General features: G+C 36.8%; 1 protein-coding gene across 1 annotated transcript; it reads right to left on the bottom strand.

The window, feature by feature from the left end:
* Positions 1-10,957: 10,957 nt before the first annotated feature.
* On the bottom strand, positions 10,958-25,325 carry LOC308650998 (aldo-keto reductase family 1 member C1-like). The gene is made up of 9 exons (XM_081297629.1): positions 25,035-25,325; positions 20,456-20,623; positions 19,412-19,528; positions 18,508-18,585; positions 17,981-18,103; positions 15,682-15,791; positions 15,053-15,218; positions 12,419-12,501; positions 10,958-11,223 (listed from the first exon to the last, which is right to left on the bottom strand). The coding sequence occupies exons 1-9, from the start codon at positions 25,116-25,118 to the stop codon at positions 11,181-11,183; spliced, it is 972 nt and encodes a 323-aa protein (XP_081153755.1). The 5' UTR covers positions 25,119-25,325; the 3' UTR covers positions 10,958-11,180.
* Between the last annotated feature and the right edge of the window lie 210 nt (positions 25,326-25,535).

Below are 25,535 nucleotides of genomic sequence, written 5' to 3'. Positions count from 1 at the left end.
AAGGTGCCTTTAATGTTTCATAAAGTACTGAATATTGTGATATTGGAAAATTCTAGTTTCAGATGTATTCAGTAGTATGAAACAGAAAATTCAACTCAACTTGGTCTAAAATTCAAGAAAATTGACACAGGTTACTAATTTGGGGCAAGTAACACTTAGTTTCCTAATCATTCTCTTAGGAATATTGATATCATACACATGTATTTTAAGAAAATACAGTAGTAGGTTTATTAGAGATATTTCTGCTTTGTGATAGAGACCTTGAATATCTATATCATAAAGTCTAGAAAATCGAAACACCCTTCTCAGATACCAAGTGGGATCCACATCTCAAAAAATGTGGTCCTTTAAGGCTGCTGTCATTGTGACTATAGAAACTTTATCCACTTCTTGGTATACTCCTTCATTCTCTTAGTTTAAATCGGTCCAAGATATGTTGATGTCACCCTCATTCTTCATAGACACAACTGAAGTTTCCTGATTTTTAGCATTTTCAACTCTTAAGCTTTTCTACATATACCTAGACTGAACATGAGTTAACTCAGATGAAAGCTTGACTTTAACCTTTCCATGCTAAGAAAGCCTCTTGCTCTGTGGCTTCTACCAAATCTCCATGCATCAAATTTCTGATCCACCAGAGCTGTAGTCATTGGGTCTCTCTTCTTTCCTCTGTGAAGTTCCCATACAAGCTTAAGTATTCACATTGCATTAAATAACAGTAAATGAAAACTGGTCAGACTCCTCTCACTCTGTATTTCTCCTGTAACTGACCTGCTACTGCGTGAGGCCTGCCATTTGCCCCTACTGGTCTGCCCTTGTACCAACTACCTAGGAGAAACATGTCTATAATGAGAAGTAATCATTCTGCTTGTGCTTAAGTGAACCCATTCTTTTAGAACTGAGTATCCAACCAAAGGACTCATTTGGGTTGTACTACTTAAACTCATTTGGTCTGTAATAATATTTAAAATATTGCAAGGTTTTAAGAATGTGCCAAGCAGGTCAACATCTAGGCATTGACATTGCAAATCTCAATCTAAAAAAATCATTGCTTTTTCATTATGACTTCAGTAACCAAGATGGTTGTCTCCCCAACGTCCTTTTCCCTCCAAATTATTTCTTTGAGTCACTTATGCTAATTCATTTGGCATTAGCATGTGGTCACTATGGAAAAGGGCCCGTGACCCAGTCCTAGTTAATGCCACATGAAAAATCCTTCTGGGAGCTTCTCAGTAAGTATCTCTCTGTTCTAAGTGGTTTATTATACAAAGAGGTAGCTCCTCCTCCTACACTGGATATTGAGCTGCTGTGCTGGGTAGTCTGCTGTGGGTCTGAGCACCTAGAAGTGAGAAAAGCCACTTTCACAGGGACAAGATCCACAACTTATTTTCTCTGGGCTTTTTGTTATAGAAATAAACCTATGAGGTTTAAGCCAAATGAAATATTTCATGAGCTTTCTTTGCCTTGATGTAGCCAAACAAAAGCAACCACCAGAGATAACAAGCTTCTCCTTGAAATTCCTGCCTTCACTGCATTTTGCCACATGCAAGGGCATTCAGAATCACTGACAACTTCTCAAAGCCTTTGGAGAGCTTAAGCCCCATGGGTTTCTCAGGGCTGACCATGAAATGTGCAGAAGCTGTTGCAAAGTCACAAGGGCCTCGTTTTCTCCCTCACTCTTCTAGAATCATGTTGGTTTCCCATGCACTGAAAAAGACTACTGGGGGTTATTTTAATTACTTTCATTTTAAAATTAATAAAAATGAAAGTTCTTCTGTTTTCTATGATACACTACGATTTTTGTGGCAGACATTTTCTAAGGTACATAAAAATGGCACCTCACAAAAGTGGTGTCATTTTTATGTGCCTTAGAATTTATTTTCTGTATATTCATGTGCCATGAAATCTGGTATTTGCTGGACTATGAGTAACAACCTGCATCTCTGATCTGCTGAGGCATGCCATCTGATTTCAGCAACTATCTAAGAAGTTAATCTGCCTGTCTGTCCAGGAGGATGAAGCAAGGTGTTTTTGAGATGACAAGCACAGCCTTAGTACTAGGTGTCTTCCAAAGATTGTGACCAGATAAGATGCAGTGACTTTCAGTACACTAACTTTCCTTTGGGGAAAGAAATTGACAGCTTTGCCAACACCACCCACAGACCACGACAATATGCTACAAGACAGCTTTGGCAATGGTGAGCAAAAACACCCTGAAATTACCTACGATTGTGAATGTGCCCCCTTTCTTCATTGTGTGCATTCTTTGTTGCTTTAGAGCACTCACTGCTTATAGAACTTGTGTAGTGTTAATTCACCTGAGACTAATGCTTTCATGATGTTTTGATGGGAGAATCTGGAGCTTTTCTAGTCCAATATTTTCTTACATCACTATTCTAAATTTCCAAGTGATTTATGGGATTTCTTTCTATGAATACATCCTAATTGACATAAATATTTCCAAACATACTGTAAACAATGTTGCTTTCAGCTTCTCTTCATGTGGCTAATCATCAAGCTATGGCATTGGATAAAATCTGCAAACGTTCCTTTTTGTCTGCAACTTCTAATTATCAAAGAATATTTAGTGCACAAAATGGGATAGGGAAGAAGAGCATGAAAAGAAGATTACCACTAAATAGGAAAGAAAGGTGGGAGGGAAAAGGAGGGAGAAGGGGAATTGCACCGAAGATGGAAGGAGACCCTCATTGTTATACAGAATACATGTATGATGTTGTGAGGAGAAAAAAAAATGAAGTGTGTCACATTAGATTGGGTAGAGAAATGTGATGGGAGAGGAGGGGAAGGGGGGGACAGGAAGGGCAGCAGAATAAAATAGACATTATTATTGCTGTATGTATACAGGTGATTGTATGACCAATGTGATTCTGCAACTTGTACAATCAGAAAAATGAGAAATTATGCCCCATTTGACTCAAATGTATGAATTGTCAAGATCATTGTACTGTCATGTGTAACTAATAAAATAATAAAATAAAAAAAATAAAACAGAACATTTAATGGAAGGAAGAATGGCAGATTAGAGGAAGGGAAGCAAGTAGAGGAAGAGAGGGGAATAAAGGAAAGCATGAGGAACTACCTGGTGAAAGGAACCTACCATATTATGCTATTTAATGTACAAATATACCACAGTAACTCAATGAATCCAATCATCCTCATATACACAGGTACATAGAGATCACCTGAATTAGAATAACAATAAAAGAAGGAATGTCAGGAGAGTAGAGCAAGCAGATAAGGGGGAGGGAGGACAGCAAGAAAGGGGAAGGTACTGAGAAATAAGATTGATCAAACATTATATGCAAGTGTGAATTTGGCATCATGAATCTCACATTATGTATAATACACACACACACACACACAAAAAAAAAAAAATCTTCATCATATGTCCCAAGCAGAGGAGTGCTCAACTCTTCTACCTTTGCACATCTGAACCCTCATGCTCACTCCAGGCCAGATGCCCTCTCACCCCTTTGACAACCATCTGAAAGGAAAACCTCATCCCCCAGTTTCCAGGAGCTCTGGTCCTTGAGCTGTAGGAAGAGAGCCCTTGGCCTACTGCTCCTCCTTGCCCTATGTGCTTCGTCTTGCAGACTGTGAACCATGGTCTTCATGCAAAGTATTTTCTTCTTATTCCATGGTTAGAGAAGCATTGACTGATAAATGCCAATTGCTACTTCTTCAGAGCCTTAGAAGTCCTATCTTTTCCAATCCCAGGAATGGGTTAGCATGACCAAGCTCCTGCTGACAGGCTTAAAGCCACATTAGTTTTTGTTTATAATGAGTCAAAAAGAAACTAATCATCAATGTAACAGAGTGAATGCAGAATCTTGAGAAAAAAAATTCTTATTTTCTTTTTTTCAAAAATTGTTGAGAATTTAGTGTCTTCTTTACTGGAATAATGAACTTTTCTTTGACAGAATGTGAATTGCTAAGAAGCATGGATTAACAGAAGTGATGTGTCCAATCAGGAGCATCTGAGCCACCTCCCGCATCCCAATCAAAGTGGGGGATATTAGTTGAAGTCATGACAAAGGTGTCCAGGTTAATATTCATCAGCAAATGGATAATTTGGGTGGTTGGACATACTAAAATGAAAAAGAAAAATAAGTAACATAGACTCAGTGACTGCATTTCTACAGGATAAATAAGTGATACCTACTGAGCTTCATTATATTTCCTCAGTGGTTGTACAATCTGCTATTTCTACGTTCATGAACATAGTCATATAGGAGATGGTGTTTTAGTTCTAACTAAATCATACAAATTCTATTCCCTTACCAAGAATAGAACACAACGAACTCACAGAGACACGAATTTACTCATATTCATCTTCCTTAGCTCTATTAGCCAATCTACCAAATCAAAGAAATTCTTCCTTATTCTTATCTCAGTGAAAGCAGAAACAGATTGCACCACATTTATTTACTTACTTTGTGGAAGAAGACACATTCATTTATGCCATGTTTTGTATAAGGATAAGCTCAGATATTCTCCAATACAAAAAGTATTTTAGATGTGCAGTATATTGCTAGCCATCTCACTTCCATTTAACAGATTCATTAATGATTTTCTCACTGCCCATCACAGACAACATGGTGTTTATTTGGATATGGAAAGAATGTTGTTTATAAGGTACACATGCAAATCTCAGGAGCTCTGCATATATTATTTAGATCTCTATAATTTAGAAATAATACAACAGAAAATCATTACTTCTTGAAATATAATAGGTAACAATAATTGTCAATTGCTACTGCCTCTTTATATTCCTACTTCTTCATTTATATCTATATTAACAAAAATGTTAGTAATGATAACAATATATCTGCCAATATTTAAGCCTGGGTAATCATGGATTCTCTAATCTCCTTTAAAGATCATCCCATTTATTTCTATTATAAATTAAATTTCCAACAGGCAGAAGGGACATATATTTCTTGTTTATTCTCACTTATAATATATGATATCCAATGCCAGATTCTATAATCACAAAGCACCCAAAAAGAGTAGAGATTTTTTCTCATGATTATTAATTCTCTTCAACAAGGTTTTTTTTTCTGCACATTCTTCTCTTGCTTTTGAATCTATCTTCTCAAAAAAAAAAAAAAAAACCCTCTATCCTCTGCATTAAGATGTCCACAGTTTTTAATTTGAAACCAAATGTTTTCCCAACAGCCCCAAAGGAATCCTTTTGACACCAACTCCAGTGTCTGGGCTCGGATCAAAGCTGCACTGAAAAGGAGGGAAAGACTTGAAAATAAATAAACAAAGGCCACATGTCTATCAAAGTTACTTACGATTGCATGACAACATAGCAAAAATTTCTTTTCAGGCCATCTAGGACATTCATGTCTTCTTCAGTTAACTCAAAATCAAAAACCTATCACATAGTAGAAAGTTTTTAGCATATTTAGATTGCATATTGCCAATCATGAGAATGCAAAGAAATAATGTTGTTGCAAAACATTTAAAATATCTCAAAAATTTCCAATAGTTATTAAAAACATCAAACAAAACACTCAAATGGTCCTTAAATATCAGGTAAAAATTGAAAAGAAATCACTTTTGACATATACAGAAACTGTACCAACTACACACAAAAAGAGATCTCAAAAAGGAGTTGTAGAAAAATAATGTTATTCCAAGTCTACAGTGTTATATAGTTAAGAGACTCAGAGACCTAGTGGCAACATCATGAAACACATAAGATGATTTAATAATTTCAATGATACAGTTTGATTTCTATATCCGATCAATGAACAGTTAAAACTCAATATTAGCCTTGATGACTTTCTCATTGGCAATATATTTTCTGAATGTTCTTATTTTGCTTTGTAATAAAAATGTTCATTGCTCATGAGTGTACAATCTTGAAAATTGTGAACTAACACAAGTGCTATGTCATGCTCCTTTAGTAAAGGATAAATGACAGCTAAGGACTGTTTTTCTAAAGATAACTCAACACTTAGGGTTTTTCTGAAAAGTGGGATTCTAAATGGTTGCTAAATCTTCCATTGTTCATTCCCTTACAATTAATGTTTTACTTTTGTAAGAAATGTGTTCATTTGTAAAAGGTGAAAACCACTGACCTTAAAAATTAAATAGAAGGAATTTCCTGGCAGTAAACACACCCTGTAAACTCCCTTTCAAGCTACTTTTGCTCAGTGACACAAAGGTCACTGAGAGCCCTCAGTCTTCACTGCTGTTTCTCCATTTACTATTAAAATTCTGCCTACTCCTCCTGTGAAATCCAAGCTGAAATTCCTGGACACTGTCTCCATCTCTCTTCTCTCTGAGATCAGAATATTTGTCTGCACTGATCCTGGTCTCCAAGTGGTCTATTTGGACACAGTACAACGTACTCAAGACTCTACCTGAATAAGTGTCCTGGACACAGAGCCAGAATATCTTTGCCCCACATCCACCACATCTCAGTAGACAACAACCTCACCCACCTTCCATGGTGAACTCTACTTCTCTATGAATCTTGGAGTTTATTTAGAAATAAAAATCCAATATAAATCACAGAAAAAAGTGAAATGATCAGATTAAAATGGAAATAAAATCTTCTGACCATATATAAACTTTCATATCATATAAGGAGTTTGCATTAATCGATAAAAATATCAGATTCTCAAATAATAATTTTTTTTAAAATTTTTAGATGTTGATGGGCCTTTGTTTTATTTATTTAGATGTGGTGCTGGGAATTGGACCCAGTGACTCACACATGCTAGGCAAGCCCTCCACACTGAGCCCCAGCCCCAGCTCCTGAAATGAAAAAAAAAACTTAAAGAGAACTTCTGTGTCTAAAATATATCCAACCAATCCTCCACTGAGAGAAATTTAAGGATATTCTGGAAAGAACCACTGTGCTATTAAATCTGAGAGCTAAAAGAGTTATTTCTATATTATATTCATATATTAGCAACCATAAATTTAGGTAAGATGGAAGCCCAGCTCTTTATTTTGTTATAAGCAAGTTTATTGAGACTATTGCAACTTTGATAATGTTTAGCAAATATTAGGAGAAGAATCTACCATCTCAAAGATTAGAGCTAACACCTTGGGTGGTCCCTCCAGTCACCAGTCCATTTCCACTGAGACACAATCTTCCCAAATTGTCTGATACATTGAGGTTGGCCTTCTGTGCATATCCATGAAGATTGGCCCAGTTGTTTAGTGGGAAACACATGAGGCTCCTACCTTGGGATTTCAATGTCTTACTGGGAATACAGAAAAACAAAATATCAGAAGAGGTTTATTACAATATGCCTGAAATGGTAAGGACAGGTGTCATGTTGTAATTATGCAGTAGAAAATTCTGATGATCAATAGGCCCTTATTCTCCTAACTCTGGAAATTTTCTATCGTAAACTTATGAATCCAACAATAAAAATATTGTATTTATGAAGGCTTATTAACCTAGGTGAGAACCATGTGCTGACGTTACACAGATCAATAACAAAAAAGGCACAAGTTGCTTTTACTGTTACATAGAGTGCTGAACATTGTAGTACTGAAAAATGCCAGGTTAGGATCCTTTCAGTTGTAAAAAATAGGAAATTCAACTCAACTTGTGTTAAAATTTGAGGAAATTGATGCTCCTCACTACTTTGGGGAAACTAATAATTTCCCAATCATTCTATTAGGAATATTGTTATGATATATAAGTATTTTAGAAAAATATAGTACTATGTCATTTATTTGAGATGTTTCTGCTTTTAGAGACCTTGAATAACTATATCACAAAGCCCAGAAACTCCAAATTTCCATCTCAGATACCAAGGGGCAATAGCACTTCTAAAATGTGGTCCTTTAAGGCTGCTATATTCTTAACTCTGTTATCTTACCCACTCCTTTATTTTATTATAAGCAATTATAAAGATTAGAGCAAAGACCGTGATACCACTTCTTGGTACACTCTTTTCATTGCCTTAGTTTAATTTCTGCCAAAGTGATGTTGCCATCACCTGTTATTCTTCATGCAGAAGAAATAATGGAAGCTCTCCAGTTTGGGTTGTTTTTTTTTTTTTGGCATTTTGAACTCAACAGAATTTCTACAGATATCTAGACTATACTTGAGGTACGTAAGATGAAATCTTAACTTTACCCATCCCATAAGCAGACCTCTTGCTCTGTGGCTTCTACTACATCTCTATGCATCAAATTCCTGATCCACCAGAGCTGCAGTCACTGGGTCTCTCTTCTTTCCTCAGTTAAGTTCACATACAAGCTGATGTATTCACATTGTATTAAACAAAAGAGGAAATGAAAGTTAGTCACACTCCTTTTATTGTCTCCACATTTCTCCTCTAACAGACCTGATGCTGAGTGGGGCCTGTCATTTTCACCTCTTTGTCTGTCCTTGTACCCACTATCTAGGAGAAACATTTCTATACTGAGAACTTATTGCTCTTCTTCTATATACAATGACCCATTTCTTAAAACTGAGTCTCGACACCAAAGACTCATACTCATTTGGTGTAAAATGATACTTGCAATATTATAGGGTTTTAAGTTTGCCCAGCAGGTCAAAGTCTAGGCAAGACAGGAATCACACTGAATGTACCGAATGTTAAGAAATCATTGAATATTCATTATGATTTCAGTGACTGAGATGGTTGTCTCCCAATATCCCTTTTCTTCCAGATTATTTCCTTGGGTCACTCATTGGCGTGAGGTCATGAAAAAAGACTGTACCCAGTCCTAGTAAATGCCACATGAGAAGAATTCTGCTGGGAGCTGCTCTACAATTATCCCTCTGTTTTATGAGTTGACTGCTCATCCTAAACAGGATATTGTGCTATTTAGGTGATGTCAACACACAGAAGAGGGAAGAGCCAGGAGTAGATGGAGAATTTCTAGATTCATGTGGACAATATCCAGAGCTCATTCCTTCTCTGTTTCTGTTATGGAAATAAACATCTCTATGGGATTAAGCCAATTTGATATTTTTATGAGGTTTTTTTTTTTTTTGGCCTTATTGTAGCCAAACAAAAGCAACACTGAAGATAAAATTTCTCCCTGAAAACCCTGCCCTCAGTGCATTTTGCCTACATGCAAGACCATTCAGAATCTCTGAAAACTGCTCAATCACCCTGGAGAGCATAATCCCAGTGGTTTCTAAGGGCTAAGCATGATTTGTGCAGAATCTGCTTCAATGTTGCAAAGGGCCTCAATTTTCTCCTCCACTCTTCCTGAGTCATGGTTGGTTTTCCATGCACTGGAAAAGACTGCTGGTGGTTATCTTAATTATTTTCAATTAAAAATGAATAAAAAAGAAATGAAAATTATTCTATTTTCTATGATACACTAAAATTATCTGGCAAACATTTTCTAAGGTCATAAAAATGACACCTAACAAAAGTGATGCCATTTTTATGTACCTTATAATTTATTTTTTGCATGTAATGTGCCATGAACTCTGGTGTTTGCTGGACTATGAGTATCAAGCTGCCTCTCTGATCTGCTGAAGCCTGTCATCTAATTTCAGCAACTATCTAAGAGGGTAAGCTGCCTGCCTGGCCGGGAGGATGAAGCAAGGTGTTCTAGAGGTGATAAGCACAGCCTTGTTACCAGGTATCTTCCAAATGTTATGACCAGATAAGATGCCGTGACTTTCAGTGCACTTAACCTTGCTTTGAGGAAGGAAATTGATAGCTCTGTTGACACCACCCACAGAACAAGACCACACTGTGCAAGGCAGCTTTGGCAATGGTGGACAAAAACACACTGAAATTGTCTACTTGGAATCCTGTTTTTCTTCACTGCATGATTTCACTGGTGCTTCAGACAACTGATTTTTTACAAATCTATATTGTGTTAATTCACCACACTCCAATAGTTTCTTGAAGTTTCCGTGGGAGAAACTGGAGCTTTTCTTGTCAACATTTTCTGACATCACTCTATATTCTAAATTTCCAAGTGATTTACGGGTTTCCTTTCTATAAATGCATCCTAACTGACATGAATATTTTCAAACATACTGTAATTAAGGTTGTTTCAGTGTTTTGTTTCTTTTTAATATTAATCATGATTCCAGCTATAGCATTAGATAAAACATGCCAAAAGTTCCTTTTTGTCTTCAGAATACAATTATGAAAACAATATTTGGTAGAAGGAAGCCTGGCAGAGTAGAGGAAGGGAAAAAAAGAGGAAGGAGGGAAGGAAAAAGAAAGGCATGAGGAGGAAACTGTGGAATGAAATCTACTTATTATGCTATTTTCATGTACAAACACACCACGGTCAACCAATAAATCAAATCATTCTCATAGATTACATGTACATATATATATATCACAGTCATTAAAATGACAATAATAAAAGAAAGATCAGGAATGTAGAGCAAGTAGATGAGAAGGAGGAGGACAAGGAAGCTATTCAGGAATGAGCTTGATCCAGGTTATGAGCATGCATAAATTTGGCATCATGAATCTTGCTGTCATGTCTCATTATAATGCACCAAAAAGAATTTTTTTCCAAACATATTTCCCAAGCAGAGAAGTACTCAACTCTGCCCTCTTCAAACCTCACACATCTGACCCCTTGTGCTCAGACAAGCCAGATCCCCTCTCATCTCTTTGACAACCACCTGGAAGGAAAACCTCATTCCTCAGATTCCAGGAGCTCTGGTCCTTGAGTTGCTGGATGGGAGCCCCTGGCCTGCTGCTCGCGCTTGCCATGTGTGCTTCATCTTGTTGACTAAAAACCATAATCTACATGCAAAATATTTTCTTGTTACTCCATAGGCTAGAGAATCATTGACTAATAAACATTAATTGCTATTTCCCTAGAGTCTGAGAACCCCTATCTATTCTCACCCGGAAACATGTTAGCACAACCAACTGTGCTTACAGTCTGGTAGCCAGGTTAGTTTTTGTTCATGAGTCAAATTGAAACAAAACATAAATGTAACAGAGACAGTGGAAGGTAAGAGTCTTAAGGTAAACAATTTTATTTTTTTAATTTCAAAAATTGCTGAAAAAGTAGTGCTTTCTTTACTGGACTGGTGAACTTTGCTTTGGTAGAATATGAGTTGCTAAGAATTATGGATTAACAACAGAAGTGATATGTCAATCAGGAGCATCTGAGCCAACTCCCGCCTCACAATCAAAGTGAGGTTACTAGTCGAAGTTATGACAAAAGCGTCCATGTTAATATTCATCAGCAAATGGATAATTTGGATCGTCAGCCATACTGAAATGAGAAAGAAAAATATATAGCATAAACTCAGTGACTCCATTTCTATAGAGGTAAAGAAGTGATACCTACTGAGCTCCATTATATTTCCTGAGTGGTTGTAGGATCTGCCATTTCTACTTTGATAAACATTGCCATATAGGAAATGATATTTTAGTTATAACTGAATTGTTCAAGTTCTACTCCCTTGCTGAGAACGGAACACAAAGAACTCACAGAGATAAGAATTCACTCATATTCATCTTCCTTAGCTCTATTGGTCAATCTAGCAAATAAAAAATTCCTTTCTTATTTCAAATTATTAGAGAAAGCAGAAACAGTACCACATTTATTTACTTACTTTGTGGAGGATGACACATCCATCTCTGCCATCTTTACTATAAGGACAAGTTCAGATATTGACCAATACAGAAAATATTTTAGGTGTACAGTATATAGCTAGCCATCTCTCTTCCATTTCACTAAATCATTAATTATTTTCTCACCATGCATCACACACAGCATGGTGCTAGATTCAGATGTGGAAAGAATGTTGTTTATAAGATAGACTTGCAAATCCCAGGAGCTCACCATATTCTATTAATATCTCTATCCTTTAGTAACAATACAACAGAAAATCATCACTTCTGGAAATGTTTAATAAGTATCAGGAATTACCAATTTCTTACCACTGTCTCTTGACATTATGTTCCTACTTCAACATTCATTTATATCTATATTAACAAAAATATTAGTAATGATAATAATATACCTGCCAGTGTTAAGCACATGTAATCATGGATTGTCTAATCCCCTTTCAAACATCTTCTCATTTATTACTATTGTGAAATGAAATTCCAACAAGCCGAAGGGACATATATTACTTGTTTATCCTCACTTTTAATGTGTGTTCAATGCCAGATTCTATTACCATAAAGCACCCAAAAAAAGAGTAAAGATTTCTTGTGATTATCAATTCTGTTCAACAGGGAGTTTTTCTGCACACTCTTCCCTTTCTTTTGATTCTCTCCTCTCAAAAACTACTTTATCCTCTGCATTGAGATGCCTACAGTTTTTAATTCAAAACTAAATGTCCTCCCAACAGGCTCAAAGACAAACAACTGCAGTGTCTGGGTTCTGATCAAAACTGCACTGAAAATGAGGGAAAAACTTGAAAATAAACAAAGGCCACATGTCTATCAAAGTTACTTACAGATTAAAGGTAACATATCGAAAATTTCTGTTCAGGCCATCTAGGACTTTCATGTCTTCTTCAGTCAATGCAAAGTCAAAAACCTATCACACAAGTAGAGAATTTTTAGCCTATGTAGACTGCATATTGGCAATCGTGGAAATCCAATGAAATCAGATTGTTGCAGAAACATTTAAAATATGTGACAAGTTTCCAAAAGTTATTAAACACATCAAGAAAAACATAGTTATGATGAATAAACATCTGGTGAAATTTTTAAAAAATCACTCTGAGATATATTGCATAGGAACTACAGACAAATACAACTACAGACAAATACAAACCTCAAAAAAAGGTATAGAAAAATAAACTAATGTTACTCCAAGATTACAGTGTCATGCATTGAAAAGACCCAGAGAAATCTAGAGGCAACAACTTGAAATACGTAAGATAATTTAATAGTTTTCAAGGATACAGTTTGATTTCTATGTCCTATAAGTGGAGAGTAAAAACTCTGATAATGACTGTCTTCAACATTTTTAAGTCAGGAATTGTTGTTAAAGTATTAATTATATGCTCTTCAAAATGCAAAAAAAATTTAGTTCTAAAAATCACCTTGTCTAAATTTGGGGCATTTAAAATATGGAAACAGTTTTCATGAATTGCTAACATACTTGAACATATGGGTACTTAAATCTTGGTAATTTCCTTAAGAAATGGTGAGAGAGTAAAATGTTGATTGTTTAACAATTGAGGAATTAGATAAATAACTTTCTCTGCATCCTTCTTTGAACTTTTCTGAACATTTGGAAAGTCTCAAAATGAAAATGGATGTTATTTAAAGATCATCAAAAGTGTCATTCCTGTATGAATAAACCTATCGGAATTTATACAAATGTCTTCATGAATCAGTTTATTGCAATATATTTAAAGACTAGCTAAACACTGGGAAACTCATATCACAATCATGGAGTATATTCTTTAATAATTCCAACAGTAGATTCTCTGAATTTATTGAGAGTTCCAATGAAATATCAAGCAAACAAAGACAATCTACATAGAGATTGGTAAGGTGATTCTATATTCTTTATAACAGAAAAGTAGTCAGAAAAGAAATTCCTGTTTCTGGAAAGTTTAGCTAGTCATTTAAAAATTGTGTGTGTATTTGGATTTTTATTTCACATAATGTTAAAAAAACCTCTGCAGTTGAATTGAATGTGAGACTTTCGTAAACATATTTAATCTAATTCTGTTGAGTCCCCAGTAGAAGAAAAAAACATGATATTCATCAGCCACAAAGTCAAGGCATGAAAACAACCATAAGAGAAGGAACTTTTTTCATGAAAATATACCAAAAGGAGAATAGAAGCCCAAGCAGAATTTGAGAGAATATATTTCAACAAATACATGTGCATCTGAAAAGGAATATGTGGAAAATATTAATGTGGTCAATTGTTTGCCAAAATGCTCCTTCCAATAACTCACATCTCCCAGTCTCTAAACTCTCCTATGTCAATTTGCAGCTTCTTTCACTAAGAGACTGTGTCTATTTCCTCACCACCAGAATATCGCCTGGACTCTAACTGCCTGGCCATTAGAACTTGACCAAAGCAGTGATGTGCCCTTTCTGAGCCTAGGCGTAAGAAGGCTCTGCAGGGATGCTTTCACTGCCTGGGGACAATGCTATGTGATGAAATGAAGCCTGCGTCATCAACTGGTGGATGTAAAGTTCTATGGAAGGGAGCTCAGTCACCCCAGAGAACAGAGCAAGCAGGACTGAAGCAGAGAGACCACACTGTCCTGCAGATGCATACGAGAGTTCATTACAGAACAGGAGCAGCCAATGTAGCTGGAAGATATTCAGTGAGTTCAGGCTGAGCCAAGGCAAAGAGTCAAACCAAAGAATCATGAGATAAACAAATGTTCTTTGTATTAACCTCAATATTGGAGGTGGTTTGTTTTGCCAATGCTCTGAGTAATAGTTCCATAAAGTTCTCCTACTTGAAAATGAAAAGATAGAGGGGGTATGGGGTAATTAATGATGGTGGAATGTGATGATCATTACTATCCAAAGTACAGGTATGAAGACACCAATTGGTGTGAATATACTATGTAGACAACCAGAGATATGAAAAATTATGCTCTATATATGTAATAAGAATTGTAATGCATTCTGCTGTATATATAAATTTAAAAATTACATAAAAATGAAAAGATAAACAAACCGTTTAAATGGCAGTTCACAAACTGAAAGCTAACAAGTGAAAAAATTCCAATGAATAAATACATAAGTACTAAACATATGGAGGATTTGGAGAAATGTAACATAATCTCAGAATGCATAGAATAAAAATCATCCAATACAAATTATCATTTCAGAAAATAAAAAAGAAAACATGCAGGGTTACACAATACATGGCTAGCAATGCTGAAAAACAAATCTCTGTGCTTTAGGCAACCCTCATTCTATGGGGCTACACTGCCTATCACATTGTAGATTAAGAGAACTCACTTCTGAAAGCACCTGAAATCTTACATGTGGAGGACATGCTGGGGATATTGACTTGGCCCAATAACATCCCTACAAGTTTCAAAGAAGCACACATGTGAAGGACACTGTATAAGAACCCACATTCCCACAGCCCTCCTCTCTACCTGAATGTTCTCTTTTATTTCATTTTCCTTCAAACTCTGGGCCAAAACCACAACCCCTCGCTGCAGCTGGTAGCGGAGGGCAATCAGGGCTGGGGATCGCTTGTGTTTTTTGGCCAAGGCACCAAGAACAGGATCATCCAAGAGAACTGGGGAGCTCTGGTCAACCCTGGAAGGAAACACAGAGATGCTGAAGCCCTGAGGCCAAGTCATGTATTTCTCTTTAGGGGGTGACGTGTTTACTGGGGATGGAACCCAGAGGCTTTCTACCACAGAGACATAATCCTAGTCCTTTTTTATTTTTATTTTGAGATAGCATCTTACTGAGTTTCTGAGGCTAGCTTCAAGGTTGCAGTCTTCCTGCCTCAGCATTCCAAGTCACTGGGATTATACCAAGCACCACTGCACCTACTTGAAAAACACACTCAGGTCTCTTTGGACCACTCTAAACAGGGATCCCCAAATGCAGTCCCTGTGCCAGCACCATCAGTGTCTTATGGGATCTTCCCAGAAATGTAAATTCTCCCCTCTCCCAATGTCAGTGAGAGTGACCTTTTGAAATCTGATACTTATGACTATAAATAGTTCATCAACAATGGCATTTGAGGTAAACTCCCTGATGTTCTCATTACCATCGTTTTTCTCGTTGAGTTCCCAGAGCACTATAAGCAATCAGAACAATGTCTTTGGATTTGCAGAAGTCCAGCAGTTTCCTCTGGTTGTGATAAACATGACATTCTACCTGCAGTGGACAAGATAGAAAGTATCTCATTCTACTAAATGCTAATGCTAATATGAAAACAAAATGCCAATAAAAAGAAGCTGATTTTTTTTAAAAAATGAAATTGGATTTCAAATTGTGTCATCAATCAAGAATTTGTACAAAGACTCATGATGACAGTTTTGAAAGAAATTCGTGGGTATTTTATAAATGGCATTTGGGTGAATTTGTTCATCAAAAGCAATAAAACCAGATTCTAGAACTCAGGGAGCTTAGAATAATTCCCCCTAACATAATCTATAATAACAAGTTCCAATTTGAACCAGTCAGTGTGGGACAAAGTGACTGTGACTTGAACATCTCCCCTATACAGGGCAGTGACAATGGAGACTTGTAAATCTGATGAAACCCTATTGTCAGTCAACACTCAAGAGGTGAACCTGGGCAGAACTCTAAAAACTTCCATGGTACACGCAAGAAAACTGGAAAGCAAGATGGGCATGCCATCCCTCTCCTCTCTGTGAAGAGCGAATCTTCACAGAGAGGAGAGGGATGGCATGCCCATCTTGGGAGTCTCACCTTTTTGCTTCCTAATCACCCCATGCCTGCTGCTCTGAGCAACATGTATGATGTTGTTCTAGTGTGATGCAAAACCCAGTAACTGAGGAGCACTCTTGGCTTTTCGGCAGGCCTTTGATCTATAAGAAGGGATTCAAGCCTACCTCCTAACTGACTGAAAATGGGGATGTATAACGAGTTAGCTGATACAATAAGACAGTTTGGAAACAAACAAACAAAAAAAAAAGCCCTGGGAATTGTCATGTGGAAAAGCACTGGGCAAATATTCTATGTTAAAAGAGCTTAACAAACATGACAGAAAGTAACATGTGAATCCAAGTCACATCTGGGAAAATGGGAAAAGCTATAAAAGATATTTCAGAAAAGCAATGAGAAACTTGAACACAGACTGGGTTTAGACCATGTGAGAAACTTAGTATTGGATATAGTATTGGAAATAAGGTATGTGATAAATCATCTTAATTCCTAGGAGATGTTCTCTGAGCTCTCTAAAAGTGAATAGTCCAGTCTACAATGCACTTTGAAGAGATTCAGCAAAATATTCAGCAAAAGAGAAGTATGCAGACATACCCACATGAATCAACATTTCACAGTGATCCAAAAGTGAACAATTTTAGATACAGGGTGAAAAACATGGATGTCAGTTATCATGCTCTCAATTTTTTTATATGTTTGAAAATTTTCCTGATAAAAAACTTGGGTAACAATAATACCAAAATGCATTCAATTTTCATGATTTATATTAGAAATTTATACTGCTCTTTCTCTAAATATACATGTGACATTCATATACATAGAGAGTCATATATATATATATATATATATATATATATATATATATATATGTATTTATAAATTTTATGAGCTGTGTTCCAATCAGAGACCCATTACTTCATGACTGAAAGTCTTCAAAAATAAATTAGAGCACAGAACCATGCACAAGGTACATGTGATTACACAGTTGACTTGATATCTGAAAGCATGGAAGAAAGAAATTTGGAATTTCTCAGGCACAAGGCCAACTGTATAAGAATCTAATAGTTCCTGGATGTGGATTTCATCCAGCATTAGTATCACCATACACAAGTAATTTCCTCTAGTCCATTAACTTTCACAAGCTCTACTTTACTCTTCCTGTTAAGTGTTCCTGTGGGTCCAGAAAGCTGAAATGGGTGAGAGAAAGGGCACCCAATCTCCACACAAAACCTGACCACTGATCTTCTCTGATTTTCAGTCTTTTCTTGCTCACTGCCCATTTCTATGTACTGGCCTTCTTTCCGACACACAATTCCCTCCACAGCACATTCACCCATCCAGGCTCTGGTCATCCTTCATTGCTCAAGGAGAAGTTCACCTTGCCCCTGAAGTCAGATAAACAACCACTTTCCTCCTTGGTCACATGTACATCACCTGATGACTCCATAAACTGAACACTAAGATCTTTCCCTCATTTTCACACAGCAGAGATACAATTGAGAATCCTCCACACCTTCCAAGACAGTGGCACTAATTTTACACTCTTCTGTTCCACAAAGGCAAATGAACAGGGCAGACAGAACCAATGGACCCCTGGCACCAGTTCAGAAACAAGGAAGTGAAAAAGAGATGGTGAAGAGGCTCAGGGCTCTCACCTGGTTGCAGACAGGCTTATACTTGAGGCCTGGTTTATTCAGGATCATCTCCAGCTGCCTGCGGTTAAAGTTGGACACCCCAATGGACTTGGCCAATCCTGCGTCCTTGCACTTCTCCATGACCTTGGGAGGAAGGGGTTGGGAAGAGGCATTTGTACAATGGACTATGTCAATATAAAGGCAAGGTAGAACCCTTAAGAGGAGCACTGTCCAGAAATGACAACAAAGCTTACAAATTGATTATTAACAATAGAAAAATGGTAAAGATAACAGGGAAAGGTATTGAGAGCCAGAGAAAGAATTCCTGTGTCCTTGGGAAATCAGACACCCCTGCATGAGGAGGCAGGAGCTGGTGTCCTCAGTCCTTCTCTGTTTCCCTCTGTTATATTCCAGGAATGCGTTCCTCCCCGCCACCCTAACATTAAACCTCTTTTAAACATGATTTCTAGACCCACAATTTCAGGAGAAAGCATGACGTGATTGTCACCCTGTGGGCCTCCTGTGAGGTCACTCCTTCAGGCACTCACCTCCCATGTGGCACAGAGATCCACTGAATCACATATAATTTTTCCATTTTCATCTAGTGGATAAAGCTCTTCCCCTGGCTGCAATAGAAGTGATCATCACAACAATCTTGCAGAATTCATGCTCATGGATTAAAATGTATATCTAAGGGATGGGACACTAAACCTCCATGAAATAAAGGGAGTATTGTTCTATATCATCTATTTAGAAAGTGTTTACATGTGAACGAGTAAGAAGTACATTTAGGTGCTTATCTTTGTGTATTCTCTTATATCAAATTATCTCTATATTTACATACATATTTATACACACATACATATATACACATATATAATTAAATAAAGTAATCTCAGGTCTCCGGATTGGGTCTTCTAGTTGGCTTATGTTATTTTTCCTGTCCCTATATAATCCCCTAGGGAAATGTCTCTCTTTCACTGGGTAATTCACTGGTTGCATGGGCTTGATCTCCAGCAATGATGGATTTCAGTGATGACACAGGCTAAAGAGTGGTCTCTTTCTACCTGGACACATGTGGATCTAAGGTTGTGTATATGTAGCAAAGATGGTTATCGAAGTTTCAATTCAAGTTTGAATTGATGCAAGAAGATGAAGAATCCCTATCAAATACTAATGACCATGAAACTTGAACTACCCCAAAGGTATATGAACCACCAGGGGAAAGGCTAGGACAAAAACGAAGCAAACCTCTAGCAATACAGACATAATGAATAAATAAACAGAGATGTTTCTGAGGATTCCTTCTAATCATAAACCTAGCCATAGTCAGGACTTCTATAATTTGTTTAAATTGTTTATATTAATTTATCACAGAAGCTTAATTCAAACATCAATGATAATGATGGTCATGGCTGGAATTAAATAGGTTTGATGATGCAAATTGCCTACCTTCAGTGCTACTGGGAAATGAATAAGGTAGAGGTCAACATAATCAAGATGAAGTTTTTTCAGTGATCTTTCCAAACAAGATTGGACAAGTTCTGGTCGAAGAAAAGTGGACCAAAGCTACAGATGTTAAAGAAAGGAAATTATACTGGATTAAAATATCATGAGTATTTGAAACATTTGTTTAACTTCAAATTGAGACATTTATTTGTCTATTCATTGGAAACTGTTGATCACAGGGAAGATATTCTCTTCAGGTCTTGGATTTCTACTGATCTGATCTATTCATGTAAACTGGATTATATTTTGGTTATTATTAGTCAATCAATTGAACTATGGAAGGAACTATAGAAGACATATAATTTTTATCAAACAATAACATTATTTGATAAAAATTAGGTTCATAGAGATTACAAAGTGATAGCTAGACTATCTCATCCATTCAACACATAAGAATTAGCATTTTTTATTTAAAGATCTGAAGGAAAACACATTGAGAGCCAGAGAAGGAATTCTTGTGTCCTTGGGAAATCAGACACCCCTGCATGTGGAGGCAGGAGCTAGTGTCCTCAGTCCTTCTCTGTTTCCCTCTGTTATATTCCAGGAATGCGTTTTGAACATTTTAATAACCAAGACAATTTAGCTAACAATTTACTACAAATTGTTCTTTGATAATAATGAATGTAAAGATGATATTCAGCATAACAGAAAAATTTAAAAAGTCAACCAGAAGCTAATGAATCCATAATCTGGTCATAATTCTATCTGATTCCACTACTAATACAAAATCATACCATTGATTGGAGAATCAGAAAAGTTAAGAACTTTAAAGTCATAAATTTGTAGACTGTGAGTAGGAATTCATAATCTTTCTGTTTTTGATACTGTATTTTTTATGCAAATACACATTGTACAAATAATCACTTTTTACAACAACTGGTAACCCAACATAATTTTCACATCTTTATATCACATTAAAATAATTTTTACACTAGTTAATACAAGAACATGGCATCCTATAAGCCTCTTACACTGTATACAGAATACCTTTGAAGTACAGAATATGTCTTCTCTCTTCACAGTGCCATCTGCAATCTTGCTTCTAACGGCCAGTCCTACCTCCTCTTCTACTTGATATACATAAGCACAATCAATATGGCGGAAACCAGCTTCTATAGCTATTTTGGTGGCCTCTGTTGTCTTACTATTAGGAACCTAGAGGAACAACCAAAAGTATTTGAGAGTCATATTATGAGAGGTAACTCATAGTGAGCAAAGAGGACAGGTTGCTATACTGGAAGGAATTTTATATCCCAATGTTTTCTTCAGACTACCTAATTATGTGATAAGGTGCTAGTCCCTTGAACTTTGAATGCCCATTTTTCCTTATATAATACTTAAGGAAATAGCCAAAGTACAAAATTGAATATCTTGGGCCAAAACAGTGACCTCCTGAAACTCAAATTTTGCCCATGTCTTGTGTTAGTTCTGTATTTGGGGTAATGCCCCTGAATCACTTTAGGTATTTCCTAGTTAATACAAGAATCTGGCATTCCACAAGCCCCTTCAGATACAGAAATCCTACTACACTCACATCAGAGGACCCTAGGAGTGACTCAAGTTCCTTGAGTTTCGGGGAGAATTCATAGAACCCAGCATACAGGTATAGACATGTTATCATTTATTTGATAAATCACTAAGTAAAATTAATACAGGAAAGAATGCATGAGATTGATTATAGAAAAAGTATTATGCAAGGTTCTATGAATCATCTCTAAATAAAGATACACAAATTATATTAAATTCCTAATAATGTGAATTTTGAACCACTTGGAAATATTTCCTACAAGAAAATATGTTGAGCTAATTTTCTAAGATTTTCATATACTTGTTGACTGTTTGTTCCTCTTATTTGAGAAGTGTCTGCTTAATTCCTTTGCCCACTAATTTATTGGGTTTTACTTACTTTCTTTTCTTGGCATTAAGTTTTTTGATTTCTTTTTATATTCTTGAAATTAATGTCTTATCTACACTGTGGGTGGTAAAGGTTATCTCCAATTCTGTAGAATCAAGAGATTTTTTTTCTGGTTAAATTGACACTCTATGCTAGGACACAACACAATTCCAATCTTTCAAAGAATGATGGATGTGTGTGTGTGTGTGTGTGTGTATACATATACATGGTTCATACATATACAAATATATGGTCCTAAAGAAAAGGTAAAACACTATTTCCCTGAATATCTCTTTCTGTTCCCCAAATCCTAGCCAAATTATGAAATAATGAGAGCAAGCCTGGACTTCTTCTCCCAGATATTTATTATCTCTAAGAACCTTGACTTTTTCTTCTGCACATTGGAAATGAGGGCAAGGTAATGTTACCTGTGGAAACATGCTTTTTTTCTTGTATGCCAGGACAGTTGCTCCTTGGCATGCTGGTGAAATAAGCAAATTAAGGAAGTGAATGTTGATGATGTCACTGCTTCTGCAGCCTAACATATAAAACCGCTCTTTGATTCTACAGAACTGGAGATAACCTTTGCCACCCACAGTGTAGAAAAGGCATTAATTTCCAGAATATATAAAGAAATCAAAAAGCTTACACCAAGAAAAGAAAGTAAGTAAAACCCAGTAAATTAATGAGCAAAGGAATTAAACAGACACCTCTCAAACAGGAGGAACAAACAGTCAACAAGTATATGAAAAAACATTCAACATCTCTAGAAATTAAAGAAATTCAAATTAAAACTACACTGAGATTTCAACTGACTCCATTCAGAAAGGCAACTATCAAGAATATACTTTAAATGGGAAAACTGTGAATTATATCTCAATAAAGCTGATTTAAAAGCTTTAAAAAAAGAATACAGTAACAGGGTGGGTGCTGTAGCTCAGTGGTAGAGCACTTGCCTCTCACATGTGAGCATCACATAAAAATAAATAAAGATATTGTGTCCCTCTAAAACTAAAAAATATTTTTTTAAAAAAAGAATACAGTAACAGCTGAGGCAGTGATGTGCAACTATCATCCTAGCTTCAGGAGGTTGAGACAGGAAGATGGCAAGTTCAAAGCCAGCCTCAGTAATGGAAAGGCACTAAGCAACTCAGGGAGACCCTGTCTGTAAATAAAATACAAAAAAAATAGGGGTGGGAATTGGGCTCAGTTGGTTGAGTACTCATATGAGTTCAATTCCTGGTACCAAAAAAGAAAAAGAATATAATGACAATAAATGTTGGTGAGGGGGAATGTAAAGAAGATGGTACACTGTACAGTGCTGGTGATTGCAATTGATGTAACCATTCTGGAGCACAGTATGGAAATTTTCCAAAACGATAGGAATGGAACCACAATTCGACTGGGTTATCCCATTTCTCTGTATGTATCTAAAGGAGTTAAAATCAGCATACTACAGTGAAGCATCCACATCAATGTTTAGAGCAGTGGAATTCACAATAGCTAAGCTAGGTACACTTCAACAAATAAATGGTTAACGAAAATCTAAAAGACATACACAAAGGGATATAACTCAGTCATTAAGCAAAATGACTTTATGACATCTGCTAGTTAATGAATGGAAACTATCATGATAAGTGAAATAAGGCAGTCCCACAAAAACCAAAGGTTGAATCATCTCTCTGACAGAAGGAGGTGGGAATGGGAATAGGAAATACAGTGGGATAAATCTGATGTAACTCTCACATGTTCAGGCTGGGGATATAGCTCAGTTGGTAGAGTGCTTGCTTCACATGCACAAGGCCCTGGGTTTGATCACCAGCACCACACATAAACACACACACACACAAAAAACTTTCGTATGTTCATATATGAATACACCACAGAGAATCTCTACATCATGTCCATTTAAAAGACTGGGATTCTAATTAGAATACGACATACTCCATGTTTGTATCAATATCTCAAAATCCACTCTACTATGATGTATAACTAAAAAGAACAAATAAAAAATTGGGGTTAAAAGCCTTCTGTTTGTGGTAACTAGGATAGAACTGAGGGTACTGTGGAGAAGATAAGTGTCACTCATCCCACCAGGGTTCACAGGACAAAATATCATGAGGAGGAGGAAGCCCTGCTTAGCAAAGCAGTGTGAGGGAGGCAGGTGCTGTGGGTCAGCCCGTCACTGCTGGACCCTCCCCATAAAGACTCCTCAATAAGCACTAGTGCCTTGTATGCAGTCTCCAGGTATTTTCTTTGGTCTTTTGACAATCCATGCCACTGCCCTGGAACAACAGGACTCTGAACATGATTGCAGAATATGTAAATAAGCACCACTGTTTAGACTACTTAGGGACAGCAGGAATCCTTGTGTGTTATAAAACAGTGAAAAATCAAAGTTTCCAGAGGCCACCAGGGGCCAGATTGATAATAGGCTCTTGAACAAACAGCAATGTGCTGTGTCACCTCTGGTCCACAACTGTATCTCTGTATGACAGAACTAAACACTGGCCTGAAAGAAAATATATACTCTAAGGATATAGACTGACAGAGAAGAAATTATACTCATCTTGTAAGGGATAATTCACATAAGCATCAGCCCTTAATGCTCACTCTCTGTGGAAGATAAAATAAGAGTGAAATGGAAAAAAATGCATCATCTACAAAATTTGGATGATGTTTTGAAAGTTCATTTGTTCAAGAGCAAAAAGGCAAATCAAACATGCTGTTTTCTATTTGACAATTTTCAGAAGTTTTCTTTTTCCATGAAATCAAATTGAATGCAATACTCAGTCCTACCACCTACTGCTAATACTAGCCATTATTTCTCAGGTGTAAGAGCACGTGAACTACAGCTGAAGTCCTAGTGGTCTCCTTCATGACACTTTGCCCTACAATGTAACCAGGTATCTTACAATTGCTCTCTGGATTTTTCCTTAAGTCATGCAGAAGAAAAAATGCTACATTCAAAGTTCAGGAACTAATCTCATATCACACAATTAAGTGTCCAGAGTACAAAATTAGTTCCAATCTAATGAACTTGGCTTGCTCCACTTTAGATTGTAATTTGTCAATACAACACACATGAACAATGACCCAAAAATGACAAATACACTTCCTAAGTTCCAGTTCGACTTCTCAGGGTTTTATATTATACATTCAGCTAAATTTACTGCAGTTGAGAGCACATGAAAACTCTACTCAGCCAAGGTCAAACATTTTCTGTGAGATGCTGAAGCCTTCCTCACCGTGAAAAGTATTCCCCATCATTTATTCTATGTTTCTCAAATACCTTTAGCAACACAGATGTCTCTGGATCTTGCCTTCTTGGAAGGAAAAAAAAAATTCCAAAAGTATGGAAATGAAGAGAGAAATTAATCCCAGTGCAAGCCAATTGCTGACATTCATCAATTTACCAAGTTGGTAAATAGACTAAAATGTGGTGGAGCAGTGCCCAGAATACTCAATAGGTGACCACACCATCAGACAATGATGCAGAGCAATGTCTGACCATTTTCCCTCCTGTCCATGGTGTAGTTTTAGCCTAAAGAAACAGAAGCACATGAAATCCCCATAGTCACACAGGAAGCAAGTAACTTAACCACTCAGATTGGATTCCATTCATCATATGTCTGATTTTTTTGAACCCTCAACACAACCCCCAACTGTTACCTCTTGAGGTTTATAGGTGCCAAAGCCCAGTCCAGGAATGAAGTGACCATCACTGAGCTGCACAAACTGATGTTTGGAATTCATTGCTGTCACTCCTCAGCCTAAGCTTCTCCTTCTGCCTTTAGAAGTTAATAGATGGAATTCACAGTCCCAACTGCTTGTCTAATGATTAACCAAATCTGTTGTCGTGGGTCACTCAGCTATCTCAGTCCCAGCGGGTGTGGGGCACGTGGAGTCAAAACACTGGGAGCTGGCGAAAGCAGGCAGGTGGCAGATTTCAGCTGACCTCCAGCAAGCTCATTTAATGCGGAAGTGGTTACAGTTGATGGAGGGCACATTCTCCAATCATACATAAGCAAACAGGTTATATAACATCTAGAAGCCAATCATCTTAATGTAACCGCACTAGGAGGAAGTTCTAAATATTGCTACACAGCGGAAGGCAGACTGGAAGGATCATTGTCCCAATGAAAAGGAGCCTTATGAGTTGGGGGAATCATG

This window comes from Spermophilus citellus (genome assembly GCF_964194105.1).
Source record: "Spermophilus citellus genome assembly, chromosome: 6".
In the NCBI taxonomy this organism is placed as follows: domain Eukaryota; kingdom Metazoa; phylum Chordata; class Mammalia; order Rodentia; family Sciuridae; genus Spermophilus; species Spermophilus citellus.
Note: the sequence above shows the minus strand (reverse complement) of the source record. Positions and strands in the feature narration are given on the sequence as shown.

Excerpts from the sequence above, each read along its gene's own strand:
- LOC308650998 (XM_081297629.1), bottom strand. The coding sequence starts at position 25,118 with ATGAATTCCAAACATCAGTTTGTGCAGCTCAGTGATGGTCACTTCATT. Across the intron at positions 18,104-18,507 it reads ATCTCTGTGCCACATGGGAG|GTCATGGAGAAGTGCAAGGA; the intron begins GTGAGTGCCTGA and ends CTTCCTCCCAAG. Across the intron at positions 15,219-15,681 it reads ACTCAACGAGAAAAACGATG|GGTTGACCAGAGCTCCCCAG; the intron begins GTAATGAGAACA and ends GTTTCCTTCCAG.